This window comes from Coregonus clupeaformis, chromosome 18 (assembly GCF_020615455.1).
Source record: "Coregonus clupeaformis isolate EN_2021a chromosome 18, ASM2061545v1, whole genome shotgun sequence".
Taxonomy (NCBI): domain Eukaryota; kingdom Metazoa; phylum Chordata; class Actinopteri; order Salmoniformes; family Salmonidae; genus Coregonus; species Coregonus clupeaformis.
Genome location: NC_059209.1, coordinates 23318107 through 23344574, shown reverse-complemented (window position 1 = coordinate 23344574; position 26468 = coordinate 23318107). Strand labels below are relative to the sequence as shown.

The window sequence follows — 26468 nt, the reverse complement described above, 5'->3', positions numbered from 1 at the left end:
TAGGTAGGTTACCTTCGCTTCCTATGGTGGTCTACTTGAAAAATGTAGGTATTACAGACTAGGTCAGGGAGAGGTTGAAAATGTCAGTGAAGACACTTGCCAACATTGAGGACACGTCCTGGTAATCCGTCTGGCCCCGCGGCTTTGTGAATGTTGACCTGTTTAAAGGTCTTGCTCACATTGGCTACCGAGAGCGTGATCACACAGTCGTCCAGAACAGCTGGTGCTCTCATGCTTGCTTCAGTGTTGCTTGCCTCAAAGTGAGCATAAAAGGCATTTAGCTCATCTGGTAGGCTCGCGTCACTGGGCAGCTCGCGGCTAAGTTTCCCTTTCTAGTCCGTAATAGTTTTCAAGCCCTGCCACATCCGACGAGCATCAGAGCCGGTGTAGTAGGATTCAATCTTAATCCTGTATTGTCGCTTTGCCCGTTTGATGGGTCGTCTGAGGGCGTAGTGGGATTTCTTATAAGCGTCCGGATTATAAGTGTCCCGCTCCTTGAAAGCGGCAGCTCTAGCATTTAGCTCGATGCGGATGTTACCTGTAATCCATGGCTTCTGGTTGGGATATGTATGTATGGTCACTGTGGGGACGATGTCGTCGATGAAATTATTGATGAAGGTGGTCTAGAGTTTTTTTTTTTTTTTTTTTTTCTTCCCGGTTGCACATGTGACATGCAGGTAGAAATGAGGTAAAACAGATGTAAGTTTGCCTGCATTAAAGTCCCCGGCCACTAGGAGCGCCGCTTCTGGATGAGCATTTTCTTGTTTGCTTATGGCCTTATACAGCTCGTTGAGTGCGGTCTTAGTGCCAGCATTGGTTTGTGGTGGTAAATAGACGGCTATGAATAATATAGATGAGAACTCTCTTGGTAGATAGTGTGGTCTACAGCTTATCATGAGGGACTCTACCTCAGGCGAGCAATGCCTCGAGACTTCTTTAATATTAGACATCGCACACCAGCTGTTATTGACAAATAGTCACACACCCCCACCCCTCGTCTTACCAGACGTTGCTGCTCTGTCCTGCCGATGCACGGAAAACCCAGCCAGCTCTATATTATGTGTCGTTGTTCAGCCACGACTCGGTGAAACATAAGATATTACAGTTTGAGTGTGCACTTGCTCACTCCCTGTCATGGTTTGAATAGCATTGGATTGGTGTAAATTAGTACAGATTGAGGGAGTGAAAGACTGCACACTTCAGAGTGCCTTTTATTTGGAGCCTGGATGAGCATTTGATTATCCACACTAGTTCAATTGCACTTCTCCCCTCATCCAGAGGAGTGCGCTGCTTGGAAACATTTGGGGCCATGTGTAGAGGCGCCACAGATATACTGAAACACCCAGCTTCATTTGATTTCTATCACCACCACTGTCTGTCTCCCGTTGTGCCAGGACCAATTGAATATTCACCAATGTAGAAAAGCGGATCATGTTTTTTGGGGGGGGGGCGGTTTTGAGAATGAACAGAAGACGGGATGGCCGGGCATGCGTGCGGTTGAGTCCGTGTCCGCGGTTACATGGACTCTTTACAAAGGGATGAAACTTTGTTGCTCCTTGCTGAAACAAGCAAGGTGTTGTGGAAAACGAGTGTTTGGTTGCCAAGGCAATGCTCCCCTTCCTGCAGCAGCATCACATGCAGCCAGGAGCGGAGGAGAGGAGAAAATGTGTCTTAAAACAATTATAATAATTGCTATTCAAATTATTATAACAGTGACCGCAGTCATTTGGCTAACCAGTAACCGTCATCCTAAATTGCATGACCGTCACAATCCTAGTTACAGTATGGTATGCTGTCAGTCTTTTGTTTTTCTCTGTGTCGAGTTGTCTTTTATCAAATGAATTAGATTTTCAAGAGACTATACAGATATTGACCCAAACCCGGCACCAGGATAAAGTGACTAAGGGGGCAGTTAAAATAGATGAGGGTACTACATATTTGCGGGGGTTTGTATTGGAATTATATTAACTACCACAATAAACATAAAGTTGAAATGCAGATACTCCGAGATCATTGAGTGTTTTCGAAATCTCTAACCTACACTACATGACCATAAGCAGCTGCTCGTTGAACATCTAATTCCAAAATCATGGGCATTAATATGGAGGTGGTCTCCCTTTTGCTGCTATAACAGCCTCCACTCTTCTGGGAAGGATTTCCACTAGATGTTGGAACATTGCTGCGGGGACTTGCTTCCATTCAGCCACATTTTATATATAGAAACGTTCAAATAAATAGTTTAAAAGGTATTGAAAATATCCCGGTATACGACATATAAAGTATACCGCCCAAGCCTACTTTGAAGCCTAACATGCATTAGGTTAGTGCAAAATTATTTAGTATCATCAAATCGAGAGCTTGGGACTATAAGACTATCTGCATTTTTGTTCAAATGTAGTTATTGATATAGCCTTGTTCTGTTCCATGTTCTATATAGCACTCTAAATACCTCAAATAATGTTAAGTTCAAAATAATAAAATATAAAAATTGATAGCACCATTCAAATCAATGTGGGTTCGGAACATTAAAGCCAATTCAGAAATGAAACACCACGCGTACGTTTAACCATTTTATTAGAAAAGATTACAATGCATAGTCTTGGTGTTAGGGCTCTGCTCCTTCAGGGTAGCTCACTGCCAGAGCAACGCGTCATATGAAGATGATAATATAACTACAGGCAGTGAGGTATATCATATCCCCGGAAGGAAGAAACACAGAACCCAGACAGGTGGAGGCTGGGGTGGTGATGGGAGAAACAGCAAGCATAGCGCGTAACAGCTAGTTACAGTAGCAAGAGACACCAGTGCATGTGTGCGCGTGACATCCGGCATGTGTAGACATCCGGCAACTGCTCAACTTAAATAGACCGCATATAAGTAGAGTGTGAATCCAATTGGTGCAATATCCACTGATGCGATCAGCTGATGCCACCACACTCGGTTTTCCCTTCTGAACTAAGCATAATTGAGCATTATTGAGGTTGGCACTGATGTTGGGCGATTAGGCCTGTCTCGCAATCGGCGTTCCAATTCAGCCCAAAGGCGTTCGATGGGGTTGAGATCAGGACTCTGTGCAGGCCAGTCAAGTTCTTCCACACCGATCTCGACAAACCATTTCTGTATGGACGTCGCTTTGTGCACATGAGCATTGTCATGATGAAACAGGAAAGGGCCTTCCCCAAACTGTTGCCACAAAGTTGGAAGCACAGAATTGTCTAGAATGTCATTGTATACTGTAGCGTTAAGATTTCCCTTCACTGGAAGGGGCCTAACCCGAACCATGAAAAACAGCCCCAGACCATTATTCCTCCTCCACCAAGCTTTACAGTTGGCATTATGCATTGGGGCAGGTAGCATTCTCCTGGCATCTGCCAAACCCAGATTCGTCCATCGGGACTGCCAGATGGTGAAGCGTGATTCATCACTCCAGACAATGCGTTTACAATGCTCCAGAGTCCAATGGTGGCGAGCTTTACACCACTCCAGCCGACACGTGCTATTGCGCATGGTGATCTTAAGCTTGTGTGCGGCTGCTCGGCCATGGAAACCCATTTCATGAAGCTCCAGACGAACAGTTATTGTGCTGACGTTGCTTCCAGAGGTAGTTTGGAACTTGGTAGTGAGTGTTGCAACTGAGGACAAGACGATTTTTACACATTTCAGCACTTGGCGGTCCCGTTCTGTGAGCTTGTGTGGCCTACCACTTCGCCGCTGAGCCGTTGTTACTCCTAGACGTTTCCACTTCACAATAACAACACTTACAGTTGACCGGGGCAGCTCTAGCTGGGCAGAAATTTGACAAACTGACTTGTTGGAAAGGTGGCATCCTATGACGGTGCCACGTTGAAAGTCACATCTATTCAGTAAGGCCATTCTACTGCCAATGTTTGTCTATGTAGACTGCATGGCTGTGTGCTCAATTTTATACACCTGTCAGCAACGGGTGTGGCTGAAGGGGCTCAAGTTTGAACTGAGGGGGCTAAGCCCCCTTTAGCCCCCTCGTGGAGCCGGGTCCGTAAGTTGATCAGCTGTTTCTTTCCTTACATACATTATGTGATCACTGTGTCCAGTTTTCGAAGAAAACTAGCCTATCCTATGATTTACAGGCAGTTTTTTTATGGAGAGTGACTGTGGAGTTGTTGAAATTCTTTACTGAGATTCTGGAGTGGTATGTGGGAGCTTTTCATCGACACAGCTTTTTGTGTGCGAAATAATTCCTTTATGGGGAGGAAGTGGATCCCAACTCCTCTTTTAAGCCACACACACGTCACATACACATACCAAAATGCCTCTCAAAACCAATCGCCTCCCTGCCAAAGAGTACGTCTTTGTTCATTAACACACAGGCTTATTTTCATTTGGTAATGTAATGAAATCTGACCAAATCCATGTGGTCAGACAGAGGAAGGATAGATGGTGACAATAAGACGAGCAGTGATACTATGTGGCTTTCCTGGACCGGAATGGGAGACTGGGAGGAGATCAGGGTCAGTAATCACAAAGCTTCTCAGAGTAGGAGTGCAGATCTACGATCAGATTAGATGATAATTAATAATATTATATGGACAGGGGGGACCTTGGCCTGTATCCACAAAGCATCTCGGAAATGGTCCTAGGAATCCCGTTAAAACCTGTTTTAAGACAACAAAAAACTCCCAGCTCAGAGTAGGTATTAGGATGATGTTAAAACACTGCCCAGACAAAGTCTGAGCCAGGAGTAAAATCAACGTATAAAAGTTTCTCAGCTGTTAATCACGGCAGTTTGACGTACCACAAAGGAAATAATGATGATGCTTGTTGACCTTGTTGCAAATGATGGTGAATAACCAATCATGATGAGGCATCGGCAGCTGTGAACTCTATAGCATGCTTCAGACAACCACAGTGAATGTGACTGTACATCAAATGTTGCTATGGTAAAATGTTTTATATTTCTTGTTAACGAACTATAGTTTTGGCAAGTCGGTTAGGACATCTACTTTGTGCATGACACACAAGTAATTTTTCCAACAATTGTTTACAGACAGATTATTTCACTTATAATTCACTGTATCACAATTCCAGTGGGTCAGAAGTTTACATACACTAAGTTGACTGTGCCTTTTAAACAGCTTGGAAAATTCCATAAAATGATGTAATGGCTTTAGAAGCTTCTGATAGGCTAATTGACATCATTTGAGTCAATTGGAGTTGTACCTATGGATGTCTTTCAAGGCCTACCTTCAAACTCAGTGCCTCTTTGCTTGACATCATGGGAAAATCAAAAGAAATCAGCCAAGACCTCAGAAAAAAACATTGTAGACCTCCACAAGTCTGGTTCATCCTTGGGAGCAATTTCCAAACGCCTGAAGGTACCACGTTCATCTGTACAAACAATAGTACGCAAGTATAAACACCATGGGACCACGCAGCCGTCATACCGCACAGGAAGGAGACTCGTTCTGTCTCCTAGAGATGAACGCACTTTGGTGCGAAAAGTGCAAATAAATCCCAGAACAGCAAAGGACCTTGTGAAGATGCTGGAGGAAACGGGTAAAAAAGTATCTATATATTCAGTAAAACAAGTCCTACAGTGGGGAAAAAAAGTATTTAGTCAGCCACCAATTATGCAAGTTCTCCCACTTAAAAAGATGAGAGGCCTGTAATTTTCATCATAGGTACACGTCAACTATGACAGACAAAATGAGAATTTTTTCTCTCCAGAAAATCACATTGTAGGATTTTTTATGAATTTATTTGCAAATTATGGTGGAAAATAAGTATTTGGTCACCTACAAACAAGCAAGATTTCTGGCTCTCACAGACCTGTAACTTCTTCTTTAAGAGGCTCCTCTGTCCTCCACTCGTTACCTGTATTAATGGCACCTGTTTGAACTTGTTATCAGTATAAAAGACACCTGTCCACAACCTCAAACAGTCACACTCCAAACTCCACTATGGCCAAGACCAAAGAGCTGTCAAAGGACACCAGAAACAAAATTGTGTAGACCTGCACCATGCTGGGAAGACTGAATCTGCAATAGGTAAGCAGCTTGGTTTGAAGAAATCAACTGTGGGAGCAATTATTAGGAAATGGAAGACATACAAGACCACTGATAATCTCCCTCGATCTGGGGCTCCACGCAAGATCTCACCCCGTGGGGTCAAAATGATCACAAGAACGGTGAGCAAAAATCCCAGAACCACACGGGGGGACCTAGTGAATGACCTGCAGAGAGCTGGGACCAAAGTAACAAAGCCTACCATCAGTAACACACTACGCCGCCAGGGACTCAAATCCTGCAGTGCCAGACGTGTCCCCCTGCTTAAGCCAGTACATGTCCAGGCCCGTCTGAAGTTTGCTAGAGTGCATTTGGATGATCCAGAAGAGGATTGGGAGAATGTCATATGGTCAGATGAAACCAAAATAAAACTTTTTGGTAAAAACTCAACTTGTCGTGTTTGGAGGACAAAGAATGCTGAGTTGCATCCAAAGAACACCATACCTACTGTGAAGCATGGGGGTGGAAACATCATGCTTTGGGGCTGTTTTTCTGCAAAGGGACCAGGACGACTGATCCGTGTAAAGGAAAGAATGAATGGGGCCATGTATCGTGAGATTTTGAGTGAAAACCTCCTTCCATCAGCAAGGGCATTGAAGATGAAACGTGGCTGGGTCTTTCAGCATGACAATGATCCCAAACACGCCACCTGGGCAACGAAGGAGTGGCTTCGTAAAAAGCATTTCAAGGTCCTGGAGTGGCCTAGCCAGTCTCCAGATCTCAACCCCATAGAAAATCTTTGGAGGGAGTTGAATAGTCCGTGTTGCCCAGCGACAGCCCCAAAACATCACTGCTCTAGAGGAGATCTGCATGGAGGAATGGGCCAAAATACCAGCAACAGTGTGTGAAAACCTTGTGAAGACTTACAGAAATCGTTTGACCTGTGTCATTGCCAACAAAGGGTATATAACAAAGTATTGATAAACTTTTGTTATTGACCAAATAATTATTTTCCACCATAATTTGCAAATAAATTCATAAAAAATCCTACAATGTGATTTTCTGGAATAAAAATTCTCATTTTGTCTGTCATAGTTGACGTGTACCTATGATGAATATTACAGGCCTCTCTCATCTTTTTAAGTGGGAGAACCTGCACAATTGGTGGCTGACTAAATACTTTTTTCCCCCACTGTAAGTGTGTACTCACCATTTGGCCAGACTTTGACCTCTTACATCTGAAGAGGAAACCAATTTAGAACAGATGCCTTACGGAGACATACAACTTCAACTTACAAAACAGAGCAGGCTTTAGTTAGCAGATACAGTAAAGGCAAAGAAGGAACAGTCATAGGAGGAAAAGTTCCATGCATGTAAAGAAGTTATCTTAAGCAGTCTTAAACACCTTGTCCTATTTAGAACAAACCTCACCAGGATTTGAATCCAGTTTTTTCAATAGCACACCACATTTTTCACCCCAGTCAGTACATTATCTGCCAGAGTTGTGAAAGCCTTCCCTCTCTCCTTCTCCCACTAGTCTCTGCATATTTCACCACATCTCCTCAGTGTTGGGAGCTGTCCTGATGTTTAGGTGCAGTGCAGTTCTCTAGTCTAGGACATAAGATCAGAAGCTGCACAAGTCAGTGCAACAGAGGGTTGACGAATTTAGAATTTGCAAAAACATTTTCTTTTCTTTTTTCATCTCAAGTTGTTGCGGAGAAGGACAAATGTCTGCATAGTCTACTAACAGTGGCAGACTGTTGGAGCGAGGGGAGGGGGAGCAGGACCGAGTTTGGGAAACCCTGTGTTAGAGGTTGAAATGTCGGGCACATGTAGCAAAGGTTTGGGGAGGAAGGCCTACTACTACAGATAGAACAGCTGCTCCCGGAGTAGGACCAGAGCTGCTAACGGGTGACTAACTACAGTATCTCTTTTTCCCTCTGGGACAGACCTCCACCATATGTCATACGTGTTTTTTATCAATGTTGAAACCAAAACGGAACTGCAAAGAGGTTTAAAATGCATCACTCTGGTCTTTTTATTTGTTTGTCACTTCAATCCATTTTGTCTCACCTAAATATCCCAGTAGAAGGTGTGATGGATGATGGTGTTGAGCAAGTACCACTGTAACTGCACAGTAAATCAAATAAATAAATAAACTCTCACAGCCTTGATAGTGTTTGTCTGAAGTTGTCTTATGTTCTGTGACTTCGGCTTGCACTCTGGACTGAGTTCAAGGCTCATCTGGTCATGGAGGTATTTACACACAGGTATAGGTTAGGGGGAAAGGGGACCCCTCTTCTCCTAGCCTAATAAAGCTTGCCCCTGGCTTTTACTTCCAATTAGTGGTGCAAAAACATATTTTTCCAATTTGGAGATGAAAAACCACAACCTAATAGTCTCGACATGTTTCCTGCGTTGTTTACGATCTGTACCTAGAGTTGCTCCTTAAAGTCGTCTTTAAACTTGAGTCTGAGTGATCTACGCAGAATTCCTTTGTATTCATATAAAACTTTTTGAAAATGGATAGCAGACATTTGAGGAATGTGCTTTTGCTGTATGACACACACTGCAACAGAGACCTCCGTTGGAACAGTGCACTGTGTGTGTGTTTGTGTTTGTGCGCGTTGTGCCAGTAACCAAAAGGTCAAATCCCGAGCAGACTAGGTGCCGATGTGCCCTTGATCGAGGCACTTAACCCTAATTGCTCCTGTAAGTCGCTCTGGATAAGAGCGTCTGCTAAATGACCTAAATGTAAAAATGTGTGTGTGTACTCGTGATAAATGGAAGAAGAAAAAAGTTTAAGAAAAACACATTTTTTTATTACTTCTGTATTAGCAGTGGAAAATTTCCCTCAGCCACAAAATTAGTGAACTAGGCCTTTATTTATACTGCACCCCAACCCAAAACATCTTCCTGCAGCCGTGCGTGCGTGTGTCCAACAGTTATGTTCACAGGCCTTGTTGGAAAATAAATAAAATACAAATATTAATTCTTTCACCATGTTAATAAAATGTATCTATAAGCAATTAAACAAAAGATGGATGCAGTGGTGTGCTGCTGTAGGCTGTAAATTGTTTGTAATTTGATAGGTCATACAGTGCCTTGCTAAAGTATTCATCCCCTTGGCGTTTTTCCTATTTTGTTGCATTTCAACCAGTAATTTAAATGGATTTTTATTTGGATTTCATGTAATGGACAGACACAAAATAGTCCAAATTGGTGAAGTGAAATTCAAAAAAGAACTTATTTCAAATAACGGAAAAGTGGTGCGTGCAATGTATTCACCCCCTTTGCTATGAAGCTCCTAAATAAGATCTGGTGTAACCAATTACCTTCAGAAGTCACATAATTAGTTAGATTGCACACAGGTGGACTTTATTTAAGTGTCACATTATCTGTCACATGATCTCAGTGTATATATACACCTGTTCTGAAAGGCCCCAGAGTCTGCAACACCACTAAGCAAGGGGCACCACCAAGCAAGCGGCACCATGAAGACCAAGGAGCTCTCCAAACAGGTCAGGGACAAAGTTGTGGAGAAGTACAGAACAGGGTTGGGTTATACAAAACTATCCGAAACTTTGAACATCCCATGGAGCACCATTTAAATCCATTATTAAAAAACTGAAAGAATATGGCACCACAACAAACCTGCCAAGAGAGGGCTGCCCACCAAAACTCACGGACCAGGCAAGGAGGGCATTAATCAGAGGGGCAACAAAGAGACCAAAGATAACCCTGAAGGAGCTGCAAAGCTCCACAGCGGCGATTGGAGTATCTATCCATAGGACCACTTTAAGCCGTACACTCCACAGAGCTGAGCTTTACGGAAGAGTGGCCAGAAAAAATAAGCAACCACAGAGCAGTTTTGCCTTGATGAATTGGCAAATATCCCAGTGGCTAGATGTGCCAAGCTTATAGAGACATACCCCAAGCTCTACAAAGTATTGACTTTGGGGGGGGGTGAATAGTTATGCACGCTCAAGTGTTCTGTTTTTTTGTCTTATTTCTTGTTTGTTTCACACAAAAATATATTTTGCATTTTCAAAGTGGTAGGCATGTTGTGTAAATCAAGTGGTACAAACCCCCCAAAAATCCATTTTAATTCCAGGTTGTAAGGCAACAAAATAGGAAAAATGCCAAGGGGGGTGAATACTTTCGCAAGGAACTATATAACAGCTCTTCTATGAAGACTTGTCTCTGATGTAGGTTTGACTCTTCACACTGCCTGTGGGGATGCTCTCCCACTGGCCTGTACGCCATGGACTGACTGCACTTTAACAGTCAGAAAAATGAACACCCGCTGCTCTGTATGTGAAGTAGAACATTTTATACTGAACAGAAATATAAACGCAACATGCAACAATTTCAAAGATTTTACTGAGTTACAGTTCATAGAAGGAAATCAGTCAATTGAAATGACTAAAATGTAAATGCACTGGAAAACCTTCACAGACTATCCCGTAGGTGAAGAAGCAGAATGTGGAGGTCCTGGGCTGGCGTGGTTACACGTGGCCTGCAGTTGTGAGGCCGGTTGAATGTACTGCCAAATTCTCTAAATCAACGTTGGAGGTGGCTTATGGTAGAGAAATTAACATTCAATTATCTGGCAACAGCTCTCTGTTGGACATTCCTGCATTCAGCATGCCAATTGCACTCTCCCTCAACTTGAGACATCTGTTGCATTGTGTTGTGACAAAATGGCTAATTTTAGAGTGGTCTTTTATTGTCCCCAGCACCTGTGTAATGATCATGCGGTTCAATCAGCTTATGATATGCCATGCCTGTCAGGTGGATGGATTATTTTGGCAAAGGAGAATTGCTCACTAACAGGAATGAGAACAAATTTGTGCACAAAATCTGAGAGAAATAAGCTTTTTGTGCGAATGTAACATTTCTGGGATGTTTTATTTCAGCACATGGAACATGGGATCAACACTTTACATGTTGCGTTTATATTTCTGTTCAGTATATACTTATGTAGGCATACTGTATGATGGGGTCCTAAAGGGATACTTCGGGATTTTGGCAATGAGGCTCTTTATCTACTTCCCCAGAGTCAAATGAACTTGCGGATACCATTTTTATGTCTGTGTCCAGTATGAAGGAAGTTAGCGGTAGTTTCGCGAGCCAATGTTAACTAGTGTTAGCACAATGACTGGGTCTGTGGGTATCTGCTAGCATGCTCTGGGGAAGTAGATAAAGAACCTCATCACCAAAATCCCGAAGTATCCCTTTAAGCTTCTTCTAGTGGCAGATTCTCTGCTGTAGCAGATGAAGGAGCTCTCTGGGTTTTACTGTTAACTGAGACCTGATAATAGGTTGTGACGCAGACAGACAGACCTCACACTGATCATACTACTAGACCATGGTTGTATTGTATATCTGGATTTCATACACACTGACAAGGCTGATCTCTCTGGTCGACTGGGCTAAAGCCACAGTGGACTGGAGAGGACAAGAGGTGTCAGGGTAAACAAGGTGTGGGAAAGGTCCAGTATGGAGTAGCTTGACAGCCGCAGGTATGGTATACTTTATCCTTCAGTGCTGTCACTGTGTTTGCACTAGGCAAACATGGGCAGGGAGGTGAAAAGGTTGTTGTACATGTTGCAGGTTGGTGTCAGGGGCGCTCTCCCGGTGATGGTCTAGTCACAGAGCTGAATTGGGGGCTTTTCCTCCTGGCATGAAATATCTCCATTGTCTGGACGAGCCCACCCACTGGTCCCAAATTGGTTAAATCAATGTTGTTTCAATGTAATTTGTCAATGTATTGTCACATGGATTCTATGTGGAAAATACATTTGGATTTGAAAAAAAGTAACCTTGTTTTGTGAAATTTTAACCAGAAGATTGTCATCATGCTACCCAATTTTCAACATAAACAAACCTTGTATAAAATCTGTTTAATTTGTACCTTTGAAACAATGTCAGCTCTTCAAGGTACTATCCACTGTAAGAAAAAATAACAATAGGCTGGGCAGCACCTCCTACTGGAGAGTTTATATATCTACAGTTATCCTTTTGGTCTCCCATCCAGAGTTTTACCAAGCCTAGCTTTGATATTTGTCTCTGACTATTACCAATGTGCTATTATGAGGATGATTGTGTAGAAATCACCACTTAATAGATTCACTGTTGCTAAGATTTAACACAGAGCAAAGGAAATGTAACCATACGTTTTCAATCATTAATGATGCTATTTAGGCCTATATAGTATTTGGGAGGTCATCAACAGCTATTGTTTAAATTCAGCCCAGGATACACAAAAACTAGAAAATACATATAGGCCTAGGGTTTCAAGCTTTGGTTGATTTCAAATGGAATTTACAAGTTAATAATGCATATTTTGGATTCATGCCTCCATTTTAACCGAAAATCAAAGCTAAAGAATGGGACTAAATCAAATCAAACTGTATTTCAAGTGCATTTAAAGTTTGATTTGATTTGGTCCCATTCTTTAACTTAGATGTTTGGTTGAAATGGAGACGTGAATCCTACATATCAATTATTATTTTGTAGACAAACTGGAATGAAATTCAGATTCAGTGGCACAGGTTGAACTATCCAAGCAGAAGATATCAAATCAAATTTTTATTGGTCGCATACACATATTTTGCAGATGTATCGAAATGCTTATGTTCCTAGCTCCAACAGTGCAGTAATACCTGACAATACAAAACCATAAACACAAATCACAAAAATATAAAGAAAGGAATTAAGAAATATAGAAAGGTACATCTCCTTCAAATGTTGATATTTAGTTGCGTTGACAACCAAACATTTACATTTTTTACATTTACATTTTAGTCATTTAGCAGACGCTCTTATCCAGAGCGACTTACAGGAGCAATTAGGGTTAAGTGCCTTGCTCAAGGGCACATTTACGTCATTTAGCAGACGCTCTTATCCAGAGCGACTCACCAATTGGTGCGTTCACCCTATAGCCAGTGGGATAACCACTTTACAATTTTGGGGGGGGTAGAAGGATTACTTTATCCTATCCCAGGTATTCCTTAAAGAGGTGGGGTTTCAAATGCCTCCGGAAGGTGGTGAGTGACTCCGCTGTCCTGGCGTCGTGAGGGAGCTTGTTCCACCATTGGGGTGCCAGAGCAGCGAACAGTTTTGACTGGGCTGAGCGGGAACTATGCTTCCGCAGAGGAAGGGGAGCCAGCAGGCCAGAGGTGGATGAACGCAATGCCCTCGTTTGGGTGTAGGGACTGATCAGAGCCCGAAGGTACAGAGGTGCCGTTCCCCTCACTGCTCCATAGGCAAGCACCATGGTCTTGTAGCGGATGCGAGCTTCAACTGGAAGCCAGTGGAGTGTGCGGAGGAGGGGGGTGACGTGAGAGAACTTGGGAAGGTTGAACACCAGACGGGCTGCGGCATTCTGGATGAGTTGTAGGGGGTTTAATGGCACAGGCAGGGAGGCCAGCCAACAGCGAGTTGCAGTAGTCCAGACGGGAGATGACAAGTGCCTGGATTAGGACCTGTGCCGCTTCCTGTGTAAGGCAGGGTCGTACTCTCCGAATGTTGTAGAGCATGAACCTGCAGGAGCGGGTCACCGCCTTGATGTTGGCGGAGAACGACAGGGTGTTGTCCAGGGTCACGCCTAGGCTCTTCGCACTCTGGGAGGAGGACACAGCGGAGTTGTCAACCGTGATGGCGAGATCATGGAACGGGCAGTCCTTCCCCGGGAGGAAGAGCAGCTCCGTCTTGCCAGGGTTCAGCTTGAGGTGGTGATCCGTCATCCATACTGATATGTCTGCCAGACATGCAGAGATGCGATTCGCCACCTGGTTATCAGAAGGGGGAAAGGAGAAGATTAGTTGTGTATCGTCAGCGTAGCAATGATAGGAGAGGCCATGTGAGGATATGACAGAGCCAAGTGACTTGGTGTATAGGGAGAAAAGGAGAGGGCCTAGAACTGAGCCCTGGGGGACACCAGTGGTGAGAGCACGTGGTGCGGAGACGCCACTTGGTAGGAGCGACCGGTCAGGTAGGACGCAATCCAGGAGTGAGCCGCGCCGGAGATGCCCAGCTCGGAGAGGGTGGAGAGGAGGATCTGATGGTTCACAGTATCAAAGGCAGCAGACAGGTCTAGAAGGACAAGAGCAGAGGAGAGAGAGTTAGCTTTAGCAGTGCGGAGAGCCTCCGTGACACAGAGAAGAGCAGTCTCAGTTGAATGACCAGTCCTGAAACCTGACTGGTTTGGATCAAGAAGGTCATTCTGAGAGAGATAGCAAGAGAGTTGGCTAAAGACGGCACGCTCAATAGTTTTGGAAAGAAAAGAAAGAAGGGATACTGGTCTGTAGTTGTTGACATCAGTGGGATCGAGTGTTGGTTTCTTGAGAAGAGGAGCAACTCTCGCTCTCTTGAAGACGGAAGGGACATGGCCAGCGGTCAAGGATGAGTTGATCAGCGAGGTGAGGTAGGGGAGAAGGTCACCGGAGATGGTCTGGAGAAGAGAGGAGGGGATGGGGTCAAGCGGGCAGGTTGTTGGGCGGCCTGCAGTCACAAGTCGCAGGATTTTATCTGGAGAGAGAGGGGAGAAAGAAGTCAAAGCATAGGGTAGGGCAGTGTGAGTAGGACCCGCAGTGTCATTAGACTTAACAAACGAGGATCGAATGTCGTCAACCTTCTTTTCAAAGTGGTTGACGAAGTCATCCACAGAGAGAGAGGAGGGGGGGGGGGGGGGGAGAATTCAGGAGGGAGGAAAATGTGGCAAAGAGCTTCCTAGGGTTAGAGGCAGATGCTTGGAATTTAGAGTGGTAGAAAGTGGCCTTAGCAGCAGAAACAGATGAAGAAAATGTAGAGAGGAGGGAGTGAAAAGATGCCAGGTCGGCAGGGAGTTTAGTTTTCTTCCATTTCTGCTCCGCTGCCCGGAGCTCTGTTCTGTGAGCTCGCAATGAGTCATCAAGCCACGGAGCTGGAGGGGAGGACCGAGCCGGCCGGGAGGATAGGGGACACAGAGAGTCAAAGGATGCAGAAAGGGAGGAGAGGAGGGTTGAGGAGGCAGAATCAGGAGATTGGAGGGAGAAGGATTGAGCAGAGGGAAGAGATGATAGGATGGAAGAGGAGAGAGTAGTGGGAGAGAGAGAGCGAAGGTTGCGGCGGCGCATTACCATCTGTGTAGGGGCAGAGTGAGTAGTGTGGGAGGAGAGCGAGAGAGAAAAGGAAACAAAGTAGTGGTCGGAGACATGGAGGGGAGTTGCAGTGAGATTAGTAGAAGAGCAGCATCTAGTAAAGATGAGGTCAAGCGTATTGCCTGCCTTGTGAGTAGGGGGGACGGTGAGAGGGTGAGGTCAAAAGAGGAGAGAAGTGGAAAGAAGGAGGCAGAGAGAAATGAGTCAAATGTGGACATAGGGAGGTTGAAATCCCCCAAAACTGTGAGGGGTGAGCCATCCTCAGGAAAGGAACTTATCAAGGCGTCAAGCTCATTGATGAACTCTCCAAGGGAACCTGGAGGGCGATAGATGACAAGGATATTAAGCTTAAATGGGCTAGTGACTGTGACAGCATGGAATTCAAATGAGGAGATAGACAGATGGGTTAGGGGAAAAATTGAGAATGTCCACTTGGGAGAGATGAGGATTCCTGTGCCACCACCCCTCTGACCAGATGCTCTCGGGGTGTGCGAGAACACATGGTCAGATGAGGAGAGAGCAGTAGGAGTAGCAGTGTTTTCAGTGGTAATCCATGTTTCCGTCAGCGCCAGGAAGTCGAGGGACTGGAGATTAGCATAGGCTGGGATGAAGTCAGCTTTGTTGGCAGCAGAACGGCAGTTCCAGAGGCTGCCTGAGACCTGGAACTCCAGGTGTGGGGTGCGTGCAGGGACCACCAGGTTAGAGAGGCAGCAGCCACGCGGTGTGGGGGCGTTTGTGTAGCCTGTGCGGAGAGGAGAGAACAGGGATAGGCAGAGGCATAGTTGACAGGCTGCAACAGATGGCTACAATAATGCAGAGGAGATCGGGATGAAATGAACTGAACATCAGGGAAAGGAGAGAGCAGGCCTCCCTCACCAAAAAATAAATAAATATATAACTCTCCCAACTTCCACCTCAGAAACTATAATTGTTTCACTGAACCACCCGAATAAAACTCTCCCAACTTCCACTTTAGAAATTAGAATTGTTGTAAGCTACAGCAGACTTATCAGTAGCTGTAATTAAGTACAGCAGCTACCAACCACCTAACGTTAATGCCTCGGATGAGGTTAGAAAAACAGCTGAATGGTAGCAGCTAGCTGGCTCAATCACAGGTACTCTCAAGCATGAAATAACATTGGAAACAGCTAACCACAGTTGCTAGAAGTTACCCACAGTTGCTAAAAGTTACCGGTAGCTACCCTCTAGCTAGCTAGCTTTGTTGGTCCAGGTAGTGGGTAAGCTAGCCTCGTGCTTCGCCTGGGCTCCGCCGAATAAAATCCTTACCTACAATAATTACCTACAATAATAACCTACAATAACTACCGGAGTAAGCTACCTATAATACCAAACTACGATACCTACCTACAATCTAAATACATGGTTTAAGCTTAACTCAACACCATATAAGAAGCCAAGCTTACCTTTCATAACGCAGCAATGATTAAACGTTGGGTAGCTAGCACAAAGACATTGTATTTAGCTACCACAGCCTGCTGGTAGTGTTGGCTAGCTAGCAATGGCTACTGTGTTGACTTTGTTTGAAAAACGGGCGTCGCTGTGAGCGAATGTAGCTGGCTAAAAGGATATTGTTTTTAGTTGCTACCGTTGCTAATAGCTACTCGCCAGCTAATCCAGGAGGTGAGTTAGCTAGCTAGCTTCGTGCTACATCCGGCACCGCCGAATACAAAAGTAACCTACAATAATTACACACAACAGCTACCCGCAACAGCCCACGATGCCTACCTATACTACTTAATAATATACAGCCCACGATGCCAAACAATATTCAATATCACTTTTGTAATACAGTAAATAGCCTATTAACTTGTCGACAAGTTAACAAATTATATGATGGATTCACTTCTCCATCTAAACCAAAAATAAAAGATAAAGAATAGGATTAAGTCAGTGGCTCAGATGGAACTATCCAAGCAGTAGATACACCTCCTTTTAAATGTTGATATTTGGTTGCGTTGTCAACCAAGTACAACCAAACTCAATATTAGCTTTGTAATACAGTAAATAGCCTACAGTTAAAGCTATCTTACAAACTAATGTAACAGTATTTATTGAACCTTAAAATGAGTAACACATCATGGCCAAATGTTTTGGTTACTGTAACAAATGTCTTCATAGAAAGCGTGCATGTTCAAGATAGCATGCAAAGGTTGCAGTTCTGTGAAAATCTTCACAAATGCTATAGTAATCTGCAATGGCATTGATCACTTGTTCTATGTACTCTAATGTAATCTCAACTGCAATCCAGGTCATTTGGTTGTATTATTAGATGAAGCACTGTGATAAATAACAAAATATCTGACATTTTATTCCCATTTGAACTTTGTTGTGCTTTTAATTGGTTAAAAGCACAGTGATAACACATTTAGGTGACCACTAAACAAAACATCTGACATTGATTTTCCATTGGAATTTGGTTGCGCTTTTAGATGGTTGAAAGCATAGTGATAACACATCGGGAATTAAACAAACTTTTGGCTGTCTTTTTGAGTGGGTGAAAATAGGTAGTAATCTCACTGATCAACTTATCAACCAAATAACAACCCAATTCTTCTAGGTTGAAATTAAGTGGGCACTCTCTGGGACAAGTCTCTGAATTCAGGTGCGGTAGCCTAAGCCTACTGCCGTTTTATGGCTATTCTAATGATTGCTAACTACAGTCATGGTCAAAAGTTTTGAGAATTACACAAGTATTGGTCTTCACAAAGTTCGCTGCTTCAATGTTATGAGATATTTTTGTCAGATGTTACTATGGTATACTGAAGTATAATTACAAGCATTCCATAAGTGTCAAAGGCTTTCATTGACAATTACATTAAGTTTATGCAAAGAGTCAATATTTGCAGTGTTGACTCTTCTTTTTCAAGACCTCTGCAATCCGCCCTGGCATGCTGTCAATTAACTTCAGGGCCACATCCTGACTGATGGCAGCCCATTCTTGCATAATCAATACTTGGAGTTTGTCAGAATTTGTGGGTTTTTGATTGTCCACCCGCCTCTTGAGGATCGACCACAAGTTCTCAATGGGATTAAGGTCTGGGGAGTTTCCTGGCCATGGACCCAAAATTTCGATGTTTTGTTCCCCGAGCCACTTAGTTATCACTTTTGCCTTATGGCAAGGTGCTCCATCATGCTGGAAAAGGCATTGTTCGTCACCAAACTGTTCTTGGATGGTTGGGAGAAGTTGCTCTCGGAGGATGTGTTGGTACCATTCTTTATACATGGCTGTGTTCTTAGGCAAAATTGTGAGTGAGCCCACTCCCTTGGCTGAGAAGCAACCCCACACACGAATGGTCTCAGGATGCTTTACTGTTGGCATGACACAGGACTGATGGTAGCGCTCACCTTGTCTTCTCCGGACAAGGTGTTTTCCGGATGCCCCAAACAATCGGATTCATCAGAGAAAATGACACTACCCCAGTCCTCAGCAGTCCAATCCCTGTACCTTTTGCAGAATATCAGTCTGTCCCTGATGTTTTTCCTGGAGTGAAGTGGCTTCTTTGCTGCCCTTCTTGACACCAGGCCATCCTCCAAAAGTCTTCGCTTCACTGTGCGTGCAGATGCACTCACACCTGCCTGCTGCCATTCCTGAGCAAGCTCTGCACTGGTGGTGCCCCGATCCCGCAGCTGAATCTACTTTAGGAGATGGTCCTGGCGCTTGCTGGACTTTCTTGGGCGCCCTGAAGCCTTCTTCACAACAATTGAACCTCTCTCCTTGAAGTTCTTGATGATCCGATAAATGGTTGATTTAGGTGCAATCTTACTAGCAGCAATATCCTTGCCTGTGTGCAAAGCAATGATGACGGCACGTGTTTCCTTGCAGGTAACCATGGTTAACAGAGGAAGAACAATGATTTCAAGCACCACCCTCCCTTTAAAGCTTCCAGTTTGTTATTCTAACTCAATCAGCATGACAGAGTGATCTCCAGCCTTGTCCTCGTCAACACTCACCTGTGTTAACGAGAGAATCACTGACATGATGGCAGCTGGTCCTTTTGTGGCAGGGCTGAAATGCAGTGGAAATGTTTTTTGGGGATTAAGTTCATTTTCATGGCAAAGAGGGACTTTGCAATTCATCTGATCACTCTTCATGACATTCTGGAGTATATGCAAATTGCCATCAACAAAACTGAGGCAGCAGACTTTGAAAATTAGTATTTCTCAAAACTTTTGACCACGACTGTATACAGGAATGAGGACTACAAAGCTATGGGGTTTGGCACATACGGTGAGCTCCAAACGTATTGGGACAGTGACACTTTTTTGCTTTGGCTCTGTACTTCAGCACTTTGGATTTGAAATTATACAATTAGTATGAGGTTGAAGTGCAGGCTGTCAACTTTAATTTTAGGGTATTTCCATCCATATCGGGTTAACCGTTTAGAAATTACAGCACTTTTTACATAGTCCCCCCATTTTAGGGACCAAAAGTGTTGGGACAAATTCACTTTATGTCTATTAAAGTAGTCAAAAGTTTAGTATTTGGTCCCATATTACTAGCACGCAATGATTACATCAAGCTTGTGACTCTACAAAATTGTTGGATGCATTTGCTGTTTGTTTTGGTTGTGTTTCAGATTATTTTGTGCCCAATAGAAATGAATGGTAAATAATGTATTGGGTCATTTTTGAGTCACTTTTATGTGTAATTTATTGATTTAACGCAACATTTTAGGCTATATTCCCAACAACATTTAGACTACTGTACCCTTGAAGAAATGTCAGCTAATCAAGACAGACTTATGTCGATGCCTTCTGAAACTAAGCCAGTGGAGAATGCAGTGAGAGGATATCTCCTGAGACAGCCAAACTCAGTGTAAACTGTCTCCAGACGTTTGGCAGCCAGACGTTTTCTACACATCACTTTCCCATTTTGACAGCGTTCTCTTCCTGGTTGTTTGAAGTGATCTCGTCGTGTTGATGTGCTTTCAGATTATCCCTTGGCCATTCTGTGGTTGATCAGCTATTGTAGCTGAAATTGTTCTAAAAACCAGAAGTGAAGTATTTCACAGTATCTAAAGTTGATCATGTAATTGAATGCGGTGCTATTGTCTGTTATCTCCTTCTTCCTCCATGAGAAAGTGTGAGGCGATAAATGAGGGAGCTCAGAGGTCTGCTGTCTTGTTAGTCTTATCTCTCCCACAGAGGCAGCGGTGCAGAAATGAGTGACACTTCACTCTTGGCCTATCAACTTTGAACAGATACTGCTGCACAGAAAGAGAGAACAAGTATGGATTTCATAGATCTTTGTCTGTCAGGGATGGCTGCACCCCGTCACTCATTTTGTTTTCTGTGCAAACTCTGCTTCTCCCTTTCTCATTGCGTAGAGCATAGACAAACGTGGGGAACGTGTAGCGCATCCCAAACACAAATCATTTAGGCAAAGCCAAGGGGTTGTGTGGGAAAGATGCACACAAAAGTGACGTCGAGAATTAGATCCGTATGGATAAATTATATTATTCAAGAATCAATGGATAGGCGATATATTGAAATTACCATTGAACAGCAAGAAATCTTACAGATTGTATCTTCAAGAAAAATAAACAAACTAGAAACTAGAAAAACATACCTTTTTCATTTATGTGTGCTCGCTCCTTTCTGAAGGTCATATGGACATTGTTCGGGATTATAATAGATCTGCAAACGTCTACCTTTTGGAATTTGACTGAATTGTGCACTAAGGACTTACATGTGGATGTATCTCCTCTCTCAGAGCTCCCTCCTGAGAGGGTCGGCCGCAGGCGCAGCATGCCGGGCATCGCTCTGGACAAGTGCCCCTCCATGGAGCCATCCACCTCCACCCCCTTCAAAGTCACGGTGAGCATTTATCAGTGCACCTATTCTACATCTCTCTCTCTCTCTCTCTCTCTGTCCCTCTGTCCCTCTGTCCCTCTGTCCCTCTGTCTCTCTGTCTGGCTGTCATTCACAGCTACACTATTGTTTGTCTCATGCCCTCTAGAGGCCAGTGTGGCGCATGAGATATATTTGACATCTGCTCTGTATAAAACAACTGTATGCAAATAGCGTTGGTCACTACAATGCCACATTTGTATGCGTTTGATGTACAGCTTTGGGTTTTAAAATCGTGCAAGTGGGGTTAGGTCCTTGTCTCCATAGCTTTCTTCAGCCAAGAAAATCTATTTCCTGGCTATTAATGGTGGAGGCGAGACTCTGGTGCCTTACCCCCATAGGGAAGGTCCATGTTATTTCAACAGAATATGATCAGAAAATTGTGTTCCCCTGAGAGCGGATGTTTGGAGCGGACAGGGAGCATAATAGCTTGTGTGATTACTCACACACACACCTCTTGTGTTCGTAATGTCATGCTGCTAATCAGTGGGCTTCCTTTACTGTAAGATGGAGGTCATGTCGTTTTCCTCTGTTGGATTGAGACAAGCACAGTGACCTTCTTGACTGTGTTTAAATTAATAGAGTCTAGGTAGATGGAGGAGCCCTCAGGACAGGCTGGTGGTGCTAGAGGACCAGCTCCATGTTGTCAGATGGCACTTTGGCTCCCAACAGTCATGCTGGAGGGAGAGACAACAGAGATCTGATCAGCATATCCTCATTTGCTCCCCTGCCACAGAGCCTAATCAATTGTTAATGGCTTGTTGTGTAACCAGAGATGGGACTGAGAATTCCCAGCCAAACAAAGCCCTGGCAGGCTGGCATAGGACTGTTGCTACAGGATAGCCTAGCCAAGTCGTTGTGGTTGTTCAGTCACTGGTGCCTCCAATGCCATTCTGGCTGATTCCTCTGAGGTGCAGGTTACCATGGTGACATTACTGCTGAGCGCCTCCCTCCATGTGGTTCGTCATACCTGAGACGCGTCAGTGGATTCATTGGCTGATTAGAGCATGGTGACGGATTACCCTTGCTCTTTGCATTACAGGAGACGCATCCAGGCCTTCAGTATATGACATTATTAGTGATACAGTGATGCGCTTCTGGTAGGATGCGCTCAAAAGCTCATTGTATATTTGTCATTTGACAATCTCTCTCTTTAAGGATATGCTTAAATCTGTGTCTCTCTCAGGATGTTCTCCAATGGGATAACTTATAAAAGAAATAATGCACACAATGAAAGCCATAGGAAAGTACAGGATGGTGTTGACACGCTGTGGCTCCTCCCACTAATCGTCTCGTGTTCTCCTGTGGGAATAGAGGGAGAGAGGCTGGCCGTCATGGGCTGAGCTGAGCTCAGTGGGTGGGAGGGGACCTGGAGCCTGTTGGAGCAGGTGAAGGGGGAATGAGGACCCCTGGCTGTGTGAGAACCAGCAGGAGAAACCAACAGAGAGGAGGATATCCCACCGGTCTCATTCATAAAAATCTGAAGTTGTAAAGAGAGAATGAGAGAAGAGGGCTAGAATTTCCACTGTAATTTGAACTCAGCCATGAGTCTTTGATTTGAGGTTCTACTTCTAGGCCTACTTACTGGCTAGATCAGTACCACTACCCAATGGCGTGTGCCCAACTCCTGATTTTTGTTTGTTATTTTGCAGTGGTGAAACGTACATGCAGTCCCCCAAAAAAGAAAACCAAAGGCCAATCATTGTTCATCCATTGTGCCTATCATCCTGCCTACCCAGCTCTACGCTACCAAGCTCTACCCTACCCAGCTCTACCCTACCCAGCTCTACCCTTCCCTACCCATCCCTACCCAGCTCTACCCTACCCAGCTCTACCCTACCCAGCTCTACCCTACCCAGCTCTACCCTACCCAGCTCTACCCTTCCCTACCCATCCCTACCCAGCTCTACCCTACCCAGCTCTACGCTACCAAGCTCTACCCTACCCAGCTCTACCCTACCCAGCTCTACCCTTCCCTACCCATCCCTACCCAGCTCTACCCTACCCAGCCCTAACCTACCCAGCCCTAACCTACCCAGCTCTACCCTACCCAGCTCTACCCTACCCAGCTCTACCCTTCCCTACCCATCCCTACCCAGCTCTACCCTACCCAGCTCTACCCTACCCAGCCCTAACCTACCCAGCTCTACCCTACCCAGCTCTAACCTACCCAGCTCTACCCTACCCATCCCTACCTTACCCAGCTCTACCTTACCCACCTATCCTGCACTGCCCCGCCCTACTCTTCCCGCCCTACCTTACCTAACCAGCCCTACCTTAGCCAGCTCTACACTACCCTACCAATCCCTACCCTACCCAGCTCTACCCTACCCATCCCTACCCTACCCACCTATCCTGCACTGCCCCGCTCTACTCTACCCACCCTACCTTACCTAACCAGCCCTACCATTCCCTACACTACCCTACCCTACACTACCCTATCCTACCCTACACTACACTACACTTCCCTACCAATTCCAGAAGTGCTCTGTAGGCGAGCTGAGGTCTGCTGCATCATCAAACACCTCTCCCTCCTCCAGCCCTGTCGAGACCCATCAATAATTCCCCTCCCAGTCACTCTGCAAATGTCATAGGAGGGGAAGGCCTAGACTAAAGAGCCCAGAAAATTCCCCACAAATTACAGCAGGAAAGGAGTAATGCCTCCCAAGAGACTGTCATAATTGGTTTGGGATGGTTTCTTTGCCAGAAGCAGAAAGGTTTGGATGGCCTTTAGAAGGACTAATTTGCTTGAAGGTACCGTTTTAGAAATGGGAGTCGACGTAAACCAGTACAACCCAGCCTCATCATCGAGGGCTAGGCTATGGTCAATATCTGTAATGTGATTTCATGAATGATTCCCTCCTTTTGTGCATTTTAGTTGTCAGTGTCACACATTTCTTGGATACATTGAAGATTTCCTTTCTGTTTGCATGGAGCTCATGTGATTAATTGAGTTGGTATAATTCCCATGGCACAAATATAGTGTAGGCTGTAAAATGTAACAAACTAAATTAATTCCAAGAGAATTACCCTTGGTTAGGCTACTCTCTAGAAGGAAATAGCCTTTTTATTTTTTTAGGAGCCGTGCTGTTGCAATATTGCAGATGGATATTTTACTCTTCTGGCCGAGCAAAAGTTATATTTTTGGCTCATGTTGTTCCTTGAAACAGACTCTGTGAAGTCTGACAATTATTCAGGAAACGGTCCATTTCACAAATCTGTGTGCACGGTGCAGCTACATTAGCTATGGTGTGATGTCTGTGAGCTGTTCATTTGTTTAATGTGTGAGCCAGTAGGAAGGGAAGTGTGAGACCGATCCCAGTGAAAAGCTGTTATTGGATTTTTATATCAGTGTCTGTCCGGTGATTAGGACTGGGAATTGCCAGGGACCTCACAATACAATATTATCACAATACTTAGGTGCTGATACCATATGTATTGCGCTTCTTATGATACTCACAATTCTATATGTATTGCAATTCGATACTGTGATTTATTGTGATTCCATGTTCTAAACATTGCTCACCACATGTCTGCTGCAGAGGGACAAGAGAGCCATGTGAAAGAGTTTTGATCAGTCATGGAAATAAAAGTGCTGAAAACAAATTGGCTCCACTTTTAAAAGGAATATGGAGAACAAGCTATGAAGGAAAAATACTGGAGTTTTGGTGCAGGTACAGCCAACTATCGCAAAAATCATATCAAAAGGGTACGATATATCGTAACTGTATCCCCCCCTCTTTTGTCCTTAATACCCAAAGCCTTATTCAGTCTTTTTCCATCTTTCCTCCAACTGTCTTCGTCCATGGCAGCAAAGAGACTATAGTTCATTAATTTGCTCAAATAATTAATGCAATTAATTAATTGTACAGGGAAGAAGCCTTGCTTAGTATTTAGGATTGCAGCACCATCATTATCTCATCAAATGATTGTCGCTGAGGCTGTGTCTTGTTTTTTCCCCCTCCACTACTCTCACACAGACAGGTCTAGGGCTTCTTAGAAATAATCCAACTCTTGTTAATCTCTCTCTAATCTTGGCAGCCTATCAAAAGCACATGCTCAGCTTTCCCCTCTGAACTTGCGGCCGCTCCAGGCCTGTCATTTTATGTGGAATACGTTTTTTTCTATCTCCTCCCCGCGCCCACCAACAGTTTCCATGGTAACAAGGACTTAGGGGAGTTGCACATCAACGCGGCTGCTTCTGCTATGTGTGCACAGCGAGCAGATGTGCCGGAGAGATCCACACAACAATGCGCAGCTCTCTCCAAATGCCACGGATGAGAGGAGACCGAGAGCGGGAGAGCGCTCAATCAATATAATTTTTCTCTTGTTGCTCTACCATTTATATTGTGTTGTTTTTCTTAAATGAGAGGAGAGTGTGAGTGAATTTTCACCCTCTGGTTTCTCTCCTCCCCCTTGGGCCACGGCGTCTCCCCTCTCTCCCTGTCCAGGGCTTCCTGAGTCGGCGATTGAAGGGTTCCATCAAACGCACCAAAAGCCAACCCAAGCTGGACCGCAACAGCAGCTTCAGAAACATCCTGCCAGGCTTCAAGACCGCAGACAATGACAGGTGAGATGCAACTGAACAACCCCTTCAAATACACACACAGAACTGTGCACGCAATTACGCAAATGCGCGCACACACAGAACTGTACACACACGCAGTTACGCAAACACACACATAATAATAATAATAATAATAATAATAATAATAATAATATGCCATTTAGCAGACGCTTTTATCCAAAGCGACTTATTACACACACAAACAGAACTGTACACGCACACAACACACACACACGTTTGTTTTACTATCCTTGTGGGGACCAAACAATAGATTTCCATTCAAAATCTAACCTTAACCCCAAACTCCTAAACCTAACCCTAATTGTAACCTTAAACTTAACCCTTAAGCCTAAAATAGCATTTTTCCTTGTGGGGACTGGCAAAATATCCCCCACTAATTTTCCTTGTTTTACTATCCTTGTGAGGACTTCTGGTCCCCACAAGGATAATAAAACAAAAAACACATCTATCTCATTCTACAAACGGGGACCCTCATATCCACACACTCTTCACAAGACTATTAATGTGCACTGGCTGTCTTCCTGTCACTTACTGCGCCATAGTATCAAGGTCAGTGATTTCTCACAGAAAAATAAGCTTTGTATTGTACAATGGGCTAATCCACATACTGCACAGTATACAGTGTGATGTACTGTATACAGATGACACTGTATGCAGATGACACTGTGGTGATCTGGTACTTCCTGTATATAGCTCCATTCTTGAGTATTTTATTTTATTCCTCTTGTGTTACTATTTTGGGAAGGGCTCGTAAGCAAGCATTTCACGATAAAGTCTACACCAGTTGTATTCGGCGCATGTGACAAATAAAATGTGATTTGATGCTATTGCCCCCACAGCTGACCAGGCTCTGTCAGAGCTTCAATCTGCCTTTATTGCCCT

General features: G+C 44.3%; 1 protein-coding gene across 2 annotated transcripts in view; it reads left to right on the top strand.

Annotated features, from left to right (window-relative positions):
• The window catches only part of LOC121550203 (disabled homolog 2-interacting protein-like), a 95709-nt gene that overhangs the window by 23663 nt on the left and 45578 nt on the right, over positions 1 to 26468 (top strand). For both annotated transcript variants that reach the window (XM_045226821.1, XM_041862349.2), the window contains exons 2-3: positions 20862 to 20965; positions 25450 to 25568. In XM_045226821.1, coding sequence (XP_045082756.1) covers positions 20862 to 20965; positions 25450 to 25568 — 223 coding nt within the window. The remainder of the gene's footprint in view (positions 1 to 20861; positions 20966 to 25449; positions 25569 to 26468) is intronic.